Source organism: Arachis ipaensis, chromosome B07 (assembly GCF_000816755.2).
Source record: "Arachis ipaensis cultivar K30076 chromosome B07, Araip1.1, whole genome shotgun sequence".
Lineage (NCBI taxonomy): Eukaryota > Viridiplantae > Streptophyta > Magnoliopsida > Fabales > Fabaceae > Arachis > Arachis ipaensis.
The window spans coordinates 8,020,480-8,030,973 of NC_029791.2; the positions used below are offsets into that span (position 1 = coordinate 8,020,480).

Consider the following 10,494-nt stretch of genomic DNA (forward strand, 5'->3'; position numbering starts at 1 on the left):
TTAGACTTTAGAGTCTTTATAACTTTAAATCAGTTAATATGATGATAAATAATTTAGATTCTAAGATTATAAAATATTCTTTTTGATAATAATCTCATAAAATAGGTGGTCGATTGGAAAAAGAATAAGATTATCTATCACAATTTGATGTCTTTTTTACTGTTCTTCTAATTAAATTATCATACGTGTATCGATTTTATTAATCAAATGAAGAAAAGTTAAAATTAATTTTTTTTAATTAATACATGTATCATAAATGTATTGGTACTAGTATATCTATTGACAATTTGACATATAATAATGAGAAAATATATCAGAATTCGAAAAAAGAGCCCATAAAATAGTAAGATTAATATTAAGAGTTAATAGTCAAAATCGTCCCTAAAAGATACCTTGATTTCCATTTTCGTCCTCGAAAGATAAAATTAATCGAATTCATCTCCGAAAGATGGCCAACATGGTCACGTTCGTCCTTCCATCATCTCCTTCGCTGAGATGGCAAACATTCGCTGATGTGTCCCGTTAACTGGCAGCATGACAGACGCTAAGTAGCACCCTCTTAATGCTGACAAGACAAGTCTTTTAAAACAATTCAAATTAGTCCCTAAGTAGATGAACCATAATCCCAAATTCTTGGGATTACCTAGCTACTTAGAAATGCAGAGCAATGCCGTCCCAACAACTGCACTCTAACCACCGTCTGCAACCGTTCCCCTGTCCATGTTGCCTTAACCCTCAACCTCGAGTACCTCTGTAACTCCATTGCCGGCTCCATTGCCGCCGTCCACTTCATCCTCCAGCACTCTCTTGCCCTGAGAACATCTTCTTCCATTTCCTTGTCTCTGACTCCAATCTCAATTTCCTTGTTCAATCCACCTTTTCGCAGTTAACAGGACAATTTCCTATGTTCTGTTCTTGAGATGGGGGTACAATTTTGTATTCACAGTAAGTATTTCAATGGCTATTCTTTCATTATACACACACTGAGTTTCTTTTACATGGTGGAAAAAAATTTAAAAGAAAAAGTAGAATTGAAATACTCTATATAGGAAGCAAGATACATTTCTAAGATGTATAAATTAGATTGATGTGATTGTATTCCTCTTCCAGGATGCCGATATCATGTGGTTCAGGGACCCATTTCCTCGGTTTCACCATGATGCAGATTTTCAGATAGCATGCCATCATTTCATGGGTAGCTCATATGATTTAGAGAATAGACCCAATGGCGAGTTTAACTTTGTAAAATCCAATATTAGATCAATAGAGTTTTACAAATTATGGTACTCTTTGCAAGAAGTCTATCCGGGATACTATGATCAGGATGTGCTCAATTTCATCAAGGTAGATCCTTTCATCATTGATACAGGACTGAAAATGAGGTTCTTGGATACAGTAAATTTTGGTGGCCTTTGTGAACCAAGCAAAAATTTAAATTAAGTTTGTACAATGCATGCAAATTGTTGCTATGGCATGGATAGTAAACTTCATAATCTTAGAATTACTACTTCGATCCCAATATCGTTCGCAACCTGATCTCAACTTCCGTCAAGCAACTGCTAAATTACGCCAGAAATGACCTCGCTGACCTTCTCGAAACTTGCATCAATAGAGTCATCTATCTTGATTCCGATTTGGTTGTTGTGGACGACATATCCAAGCTCTAGAGCCCCAGCCTGGGCTCCATGACCATCTGAACACTCGAGTACTGCCACGCCAACTTCAGCAAGTATTTCATGGTGGCGTTCTGGTCGGACCACCACTTTGTGGGGACATTTGAGGGGCGCAGGCCCTGCTACTTCAACACGGGATTGATGGTGATGGTGATGGATTTGGTGAGGTGGAGGACAAAAGGGTACACAAAGAGGATAGAGAGGTGGATGGAGGTTCAGAAGAGCATACGGATCTACAAGCTCGGGTCCTTACCGCCGTTCCTTCTGGTGTTCGCGGGACACGTCGGCCCATTGAGCATTGGTGGAACCAGCATGAATTGGGAGGTGATAATGCTAAGGGAAGCTGCTGGGACCTCAACGCTGGCCCGGTGAGCCTCCTGCATTTGGGATTAGGTTTCATCTATTTAGGGACTAATTTGAATTGTTTTAAAAGACTTATCTTGTCAACAATAAGAGGGTGCTACTTGGCGTCTGCCACGCTGGCAATTAACGGGATACATCATCAAACGTTTGCCATCTCAGCGAAGGAGATGACAGAAGGACGAACGTGACCATGTTGGTTATCTTTCGGGGACGAATTCGATTAATTTTATCTTTCGGGGACGAAAATGAAGATCGGGGTATCTTTTAGGGACGATTTTGACTATTAACTCATTAGTATTAGTATTTAGTTGAGTACTATTATTTTGATAAAAAAAATTTAATAAAAAAAGATATTTTTTATTTTTTAGTATGTTTAGTAAATTTTTAATAGTAAAAATAAAAGTACTAAAAAATAAAAAATATCTTTTTTAAGAAGTTATAATTTATATTTTTTTTAAAAGATTTTTTTAAAAAAAATATTTTTCATATAATAAATAAATAAAATTTTTTTTTATATTATTATATCCAAACATAATTGATAGATAAAAAAAAATTTGTATATGAGATATCCAAACATATTTTACACTGATATTTAATTATGTTTATTTTTTTAGAAGATATTTTAATTATTAAAATTAATTATTTTTACTGATGTAGTGATACGTAATTTAATGCACATATAAAATTATTTTATATTATCAGTATATTAAAATTAAATTTTATAAAAGATTTAGTCGTTATTTAAATACATTTGTTTAAAAAAAAGTGTGAGAACTAAAAACATTTTCCGCTGTAAGCAAAATTTAAGGGGTCAAAACCACTTTTTGTCTGTCTATTAATTTAGTATAAAAACATGATGCCAAGATGGGATTAAGGGTGAGTACGGGTCGGGTTAGTTCGGGTTTAAAGTTAAATTAAAATCGAATTAATTGAATTATAATTGGTTTGGTTTAATTTAAATTTGTATTTTTTTGTGTACCCGAACTAAACCAAAATGATTAAAAATGGATTGGTTCGGTTCGGTTCGGATAATTGAATATTCGATGAAACAAAAATTTATAAAAAAAATAAAATTATCTTAAAAATTCTGTAAATACAATAAACATGTAACATTAATAAAAATAATCCAAACATGTTAAATACTAAATACATTAAAAATTAAACACATTAAAATTCAAATATATTAAACACTAAAGATATTAAAATCCAAACATATTAAAAGACATATATATTTTTAAATTTTTTTTATTTAATTAATATATGGTCGGGTCTACGAATTGGTTCGGATTTCGTACCCTAAAACCATTATCCGAACCAATTGCTAGAAAGAGTCATTGGTTTGGTTCGGGTTGGACTTGATTACCCGTTGGTCCCAGAATCAATTTAATTAGTTCGATTTGGGTTCGAATGGATAATCGGATACCCGCAACCCGTGCTCACCCCTAGATGGGACTCAAGTTTGTTTTATAAAAAGCTATAGGAATAGCATCTATTCTTGCAATATTTAATTTGATCATATCAAAATTATAATGTTACATATATATAGTGTTGGAGCTTTTGTGGTGGAAATGGAGGCCATGGCCTCCCAAACCGATTAAATATTATTAGTTACAACATATGGTAGTATTCGTATGGTCTGTCTAAAATTAGCTCAAGTCTTTTAAGTTTATCTGATACATCATCAAATTTAAAGCATTGGATTAGACTAATAAACGATCTAAAAGTTTAGCTTTAATATATTTATAATTTATCAAAAATTACAATAAAAGATACAAATCTTTTGATCTTTTAAAATTATCTCATATAGGCCCTCCACTTCTTCCCCTACCCTCTTTCTCACCAGATACCTTCATGTTTCAACTCAATTTCATGATTTCATCCAAATTCCTTTGAATTCGTTTGAGATGCGGTGCCTCACCACAACAATAACCACCTCTCATCCCTCAAATCCTTCTTCATCCCCTCCTCCTCCGCCCAAAACTGTCAATGATGTCTGGAAATATATTATCCTAACCCACTCTCACTGAGACTCACCTTACCATAATCACCACCCGTTCGAGGAAATGACCCTTGAGACTTTCCTCTAAAAAAACGCTGCCGTTATTGATGACGACGTCACCGCTGCTACTCCTATTCATAATCATCATCCTGTTCCTCATCAGTTCTCGCAGGTGTCCGCTGTTGAAGGCTCATCCTCCTCCACAGCTGAGCCTTTTGCCAATGGGTTACTGCAGTGGCAAGTGGAGTCCCAGCACCCTCATCATTATCAGGAGGAGGCAGTGGTGGTGGAGGAAGAGGGGCAGCTGCGGTAGCAAAGGGGAAGAGAAGGGCGGTGGAGGAACCAGTGGACAAGGTGATTTTTCAAAAGCAGAGACGCATGATCAAGAATCGTAAGTCTGCTGCTAAGTCTAGGAAACGCAAATAGGTACTTACCCCCTTTTTCAAATTTTAAATTTTATTTTTATATTTTTATTTGATATTTGAAAAATTGAGATTCTTATGTGGTAAGTGAGGTTCACTATTCTTAGGAATCTCACTATTGGGGGCTATAATTGTTGAGTTGGAAGGAACAGAAACTCAATTAAAGTTAAGATTTTTCAATCTTATCTTTATAACTTTAAATTACTTGTTGCAGCTTCTTGAGTTCGTCATTCCAGTTTTCCAGTTGTGGAGAAGCATAAAGCAAAAAAGCTTCTAAAAACGAATTTAGTTCAGTCATTGTGATCAGTTTATGGCATGATGTAGATACAAGGGAAAACTTATCTGTGAAACCATAGCTGAGTATACTTATTCAATTCACAATTATAGTTCTTCTTTTAGTTGAATTCAGGCTTTAACAGTGATATGAAGCAATTCTATTTCCCCTAAACATCATTACTTCAGTCACTGAACTATCTCCTTGTTGAAGAACTGAAATCAGGCTGATATATCTGCTGAGGATAACTGCTGCTCATATTCACTGCGGTCGAATATGGATCAGCAGTTTAGGGGGTTAGAATATTCTGTTGTGAATAGTGAGAGTCCCACATCACTTCAGTAGAATGACCATTGCCTACATTCGCCGCTTGGGAATGAAAATCAAGAGGCGGCTGTGGGTTATTGTAATGTAAATATTGAGAATCTTAAGCCGAATTAGCCTGACTCCTACCCATAGTCATCGCATACCAATGAAATTCAGGGTGTGAATGTTGGATATTATGATATACATGTTGAGGATCTTGGCAAGACTGAGCATAACCATTGCTGCTATTAACCTGTAACCTTCATTCCCTCTCTATTCACTAAATCACCACAACGGCACAATTTACTCCATGGTTATCTATTCTTTACTGTCGCCGTGCATCAAGCATTTGCTGCCGATCTCAGACCCTCGCCGTGCATAGCATTGAGTATAACCATTGCTGAATATTCGCCATGCATAACCATTGAGCATAACCATTTATTAATTTTCAATCTAATTAATATTAAAATAATTTCTAATATTGTCTATTTATTTATTTATTTACTTATTTTTCTGTAATAGCTCAACACAATAGAGTGGAGCATACAGAACTAGACAGACTCCACAACTCTAACTAAAAATAAGGACACACCAAGATAATGAAAAGTCCACATGTCATCTTCGACATAGCCATCAACAACAAAAAGGATCAACACCTGTCCACTCGTTAATGCTAGTCACAGTCATGCTAATTATCTCTTCAACACCTTTACTTTTAATCTGAAAAATCCTCATGTTCCTTTCCATCCAAATGTTCCACACAATAGCACAAAAGCACCTTATCTTCTGCTTGCGACCCTCCTTACTCCTCGATTCCTCTGTCCAACTTAAAAAGTGCTTTTTCATCAAACCTGGATACGGCCATTGACGACCAAAGCCCGATATCCAAGCACTCCACACTTGGCCAAGCAAATACACAGCCTAGAAACAAGTGATGTACGTATTCCAAATCGTTGTTACATAAAACACAGACCTTATCTTCCGGCCTGACAATCCCAAACCGGCTTAGCCTCTCTTTTGTATTCACCCTACCTATCAAAACAAACCAAGCAAACAGTTCCACTCTTGGTGGAACCAAACCTTTTCAAATGGTCCTAGTGAAGCTGTAGCTAGTTACCTCCTCCGGAAGTATTTCTTCCTACAACACTTGCACAAATGAGTTAGTTGAAAAAATACCTTACTTATCATATTTCCACACCACTCTATCCTCCCGGTTATTTACTAATCTCACAGTTCTCAAATCCTCATGTAATTGACTCAGGAATTCCAACTCTCATTGAAAAATCTCTCGCCTCCATTGGAAGTTCCAAATCCACTCTAACCCATCCCAAAACCCGCAATTCCCAATGACAGATCTACATTGGTTTGAAACAGAGAAAAGCCTCGGGAACCGATTCTTTAGAGATCCACAGAGTGACCATACATCCTCCCAAAAGTGAGTCCGTTGCCCATCATCAATCTCCATTGACAACCCTGTAACCACCTTATCCCTTATACGTTGATTCGTGATCTATATCTGGCAAATATTCTTCCATGGGCCTCCTTTAGTAGGTAGCGCTTGAGTAGACAGTAGCTCATTGGGATTCAGATTATTACACGAACATACGATCTTCTTTCACAATGGGCAATCTTCTTTTGCAAACCGCCACCACCACTTAAATAGAAGGGCTGCATTACGAAACATAGCATCTTCAACTCCCAGCCCGCCTAGTTTCTTGGGAGCTTGCACCACTTTCCATCTTACTAGAGCCATATCGTTTCTACCGTCTTCCTTACTCCACAGAAATCTTCTCTGCAATGCAATCAATTTCTCAACAACCGCCTTCGGCATCCTGAACAAACTCAGATAATACACTGGCAAACTATTCAAGACAGACTTGATAAGCACCAACTTTTCAGCTTTGTTTAACACCTTAACTTTCCACAAACTGAGTTTCTCCTCCACTTTGTCTATTATAGGCTTCCATGTCTTCACCAATCTCGGATTTGCTCCTAAGGAGATTCCAAGGTATTTAACTGGAAGGGTGTCCCCCTTACAACCCAATAAGTTGCACATACGCTGGACCCACTGCTCATCACAATTAATCAGAATCAAACTGGACTTATCAAAATTGATCCTGAGCCCTGACATCAACTCAAAACATCGCAGAAGCCTCTTGTAATTCTTAATAGTCTCCTCTTCAGGTGGACAAAACAGAATAGCATCATCAACAAACTGCAGGTTTGACAATTCTATATTATCTCTCCCATCCAACAACAGTGATATACGTCCGTTCCTGATGGCCTCTCCAACCATTCGATGCAACACATCCACAACCAGTACAAATAAGAAGGGGGACAGTGGGTCACCTTGTCTCAAACCCCTTTCCATTTTGAATGGCTTATATGGCGAGCCATTTATCAGAACCGACATAGATGCAGTTGTCACACACTCCATAACCCACACTCTCCATCTATGCCCAAAATCCATCTTTTATAATACAATGTCCACAAAACTCCATTTGACTCTATCATATGCTTTCTGAAAATCTAACTTGATTATTGCTGCCTCCTTTTTCCTCAGTTTAAGCTAGTTCACTGTTTCACATGCAATAAGCGCCCCATCATGTATTTTTCTTCCCTTGACAAACGTACTCTGAGTCTCCCCTACTAACCCCGGCATCACAGCCCTTATCCTCCTAACTAGCACCTTCAAAATAACTTTGTAGACGCACCCCACCATACTAATAGGGCGTAAATATTTGATCTCCTTCGCACCAACGAACTTGGGTGCTAGCGCCACCCAAGTGATGTTGGCATCTACCGGTAATCTGGATGTCTGAAAGAACCCCATTACTACTATCGTGAATTCAGACCAATCTCACCCCAGCACCTCTTAATGAAATTCATGTTGTACCCATCACAACCTGGCACTTTAGATGACTCACAGTCCCATGCAGCCTTTCTGATCTCCTCAGCCGACGGTAGCTCCTCTAAAGTCAAAGCATCTCCCTCATCTATCTTACCCACCAAACCATCTCTAAAACCCATCATAGGCGAAGCTTCCTGATGATATAACTCCTTGTAGAACTCTCTGACATCTATCGTGATTCTCGCTTGATTCCCGACCTGTCTGCCGTTTATTACCAGTTTATCAATCCTATTATTTTGCCTCCTTGCTGATGCTATATTGTGAAAGTATCTTGTATTTTTGTCCATCTCCTTTGCATGCCGAGACCGAAACATCTGTTTCCAATGTACTTCCTTTCTTCGATACCATCTCTCACAACAAGTAATCAACGCCTTTCTTCTAGCCTCCATTGTTTCATTATACACTCCATTGCTTACCATGTCATCAATTTTCTTGATTTCTTCCTCAAACTTAGTAATTTTGTTGTCCATCTCACCAAAATTGGCCTTATGCCATCTTCCCAATGGAATTGTCAGCGCCTTTAGTTTATCCGTGAACTGTATCTCCCCCAATCCTCTCCACTCCTCTTTAACCATGCTAAAAAACCCCTCATGTGTATACCACGAATCGAGGCTTCGGGACGGCCTTGGACCTCCCCTCATCTTCTTGTCCTTCACTATTATAGGGCAATGATCAGACAAACTCCTTGGCCCACCTCGTAGGCGACTATCCGAAAACTCTTCTAGCCACTCCACATTGACCAGTGCTCTATTTATACGACTGCAAGATCGTCCCCGAAACCATGTAAACTTATGATCAGTGAGCGACAGATCCACTAAGTGCATATCTTGTATCCAAACCTTAAACTCATCCGCAGACAAAGGTAAGCTAGTGGCACCTTTCCGTTCCTCCACATGGACTATTTCATTAAAGTCTCCTAAAAAATAACAAGAAACTTGACATAACCCAGCTATATAACTCAGCTCCTCCCAAACATGAGTCTTTTCATCTCTATTATGTGCACCATAGACCAAGAAGAATGCACAATTGAAACTACTATTTAACATTATGCCTTCAACACACAACCACCTCTCCCCCTTATAGCAATTATTCATTTTAAACATACATTCATCCCATATTAGCAAAAGTCCACCAGATGTACCATCAGAACCTACATATTCCCAACCTGAACTGTCCTATCCCCATATTCTTGCAACATCAAATTTCGTCACAACCTGCCATTTAGTCTCAATCAATCCTAACAGATTTAAGTTATATTTTTTCTTTAGCTCTTTTACCATCCTCAACTTCGTATCCCCCCGTAAACCCCTCACATTCCAAGCACTAACAATCATTAAAAAAATTTTTACACACCTACTTTTTATGTTTGAGTTTGCACCGTCTCATTTTCTCCTTCTGCTTAGCCACTTTCCTTTTCCGAGCTATCTCTTCATTCTGTGCCTGTAAAATTGTCATAATGTCTTCCTCTTCATTGTATAGCATAGCCCCTGACTCTGTGTCCAGCTCCCAGGTCCTTCTATTTTCCAGTAATTATTCCCTCAATATTGAGCTCTGGCTACCACCGTCTTCGGCTTCATTATCTGTACCTTCATGGCCAAAACCGTCATATCTAATGCCATTGTGATCATGTCCAGCGACTCTCATATCATTCTGGACAAGCCTCTGGTCCGTGCAGCCCCCATTCAATATCATGCATCTCTCCTCCACGAGCCCATCTGCTTCGCCTCTTCTTCCGACTTCCACCCCCTGTTGTTCCGCACCACGTAGCCTCCATTGGTGCCCCTGACTGCTCAGTTCTCTGCCCTACCAACCATCGCACTTCCGTCACCGGCTTGGGCGCGTTCCTCCCCTCTGTGGGTGGACCAGCAACATAGCTTCCCGTCCTGCCGAGTACTACTGTGGCTAACCCCATCATGCGTGCTGCTATCACCTTCGAGAAGGACTTTGCCCTGAGCGCTACCTTCGTTTCTCTCGCCCTTTGCAGTTCGAGACCCGCTCCCAGCACAAGTGTTGGAAACCCGATCCGGAAGATCCACCACGGGCCCAGGAGCTCCCTCCGTGGAATCTGTTGGCGTTGGGCCCATCAAGGCCCGCTTCCCCTCCTCTAACTTCTAATTACAGCTGGTCCAATGCTTGCTTAGGTAGCCCTTTTTTTATTCTCTCTATTGGACCTCCTGTCCAACCCATTAAGCTCACATGTCCATGTGTTTTCAGAATCTGCCACACAACTTGTAACGTTCCCTCCCTCAAAATCTGGCAAGTCTTGATTATCGCCAGTAACTGATTGATTTGTTGCGATCTCTCCGTGATTGCGATAATTATTGACAGTAACACATTCATTCAAAATTATGTATGGAATTACTAATCTGCCTTGTCTTCTTTCTCCCCCCGTGCTACCATCATCACCAGCTCTTCGTCTTTGCTTCCTTCATGCAAGACTTCTATCCCCTGCTGCAGCCTTAAACCCAGCCTTAGGCTCTTACTAGTGTTACCGTGATGCCATTCTATACATGTCCCTTCATCTCCAATAATTCACGTGCACTGCA

At 39.1% G+C, this 10,494-nt stretch overlaps 1 protein-coding gene, 1 long non-coding RNA gene and 1 pseudogene across 2 annotated transcripts; 2 read left to right on the forward strand and 1 right to left on the reverse strand.

Moving 5' to 3' along the window:
* LOC110264836 lies at positions 390 to 1,248 on the forward strand. Its single transcript, XR_002351090.1, has 2 exons — positions 390 to 945; positions 1,111 to 1,248. It is a non-coding gene; the product is annotated as an uncharacterized LOC110264836 (long non-coding RNA).
* Positions 1,378 to 2,312, forward strand: LOC107606688 (annotated as a pseudogene).
* On the reverse strand, positions 7,876 to 9,640 carry LOC107606687. Its single transcript, XM_016308722.1, has 2 exons — positions 9,535 to 9,640; positions 7,876 to 8,864 (listed from the first exon to the last, which is right to left on the reverse strand). Exons 1-2 carry the CDS (start codon positions 9,638 to 9,640, stop codon positions 7,876 to 7,878), a joined length of 1,095 nt encoding a protein of 364 aa, XP_016164208.1.

Coding starts and splice junctions, on each gene's coding strand:
- LOC107606687 (XM_016308722.1), bottom strand. CDS start 9,640: ATGATATTGAATGGGGGCTGCACGGACCAGAGGCTTGTCCAGAATGAT. Junction 8,865..9,534: donor TGACGGTTTTGGCCATGAAG/GTACAGATAATG, acceptor GTTATTTTTTAG/GAGACTTTAATGAAATAGTC.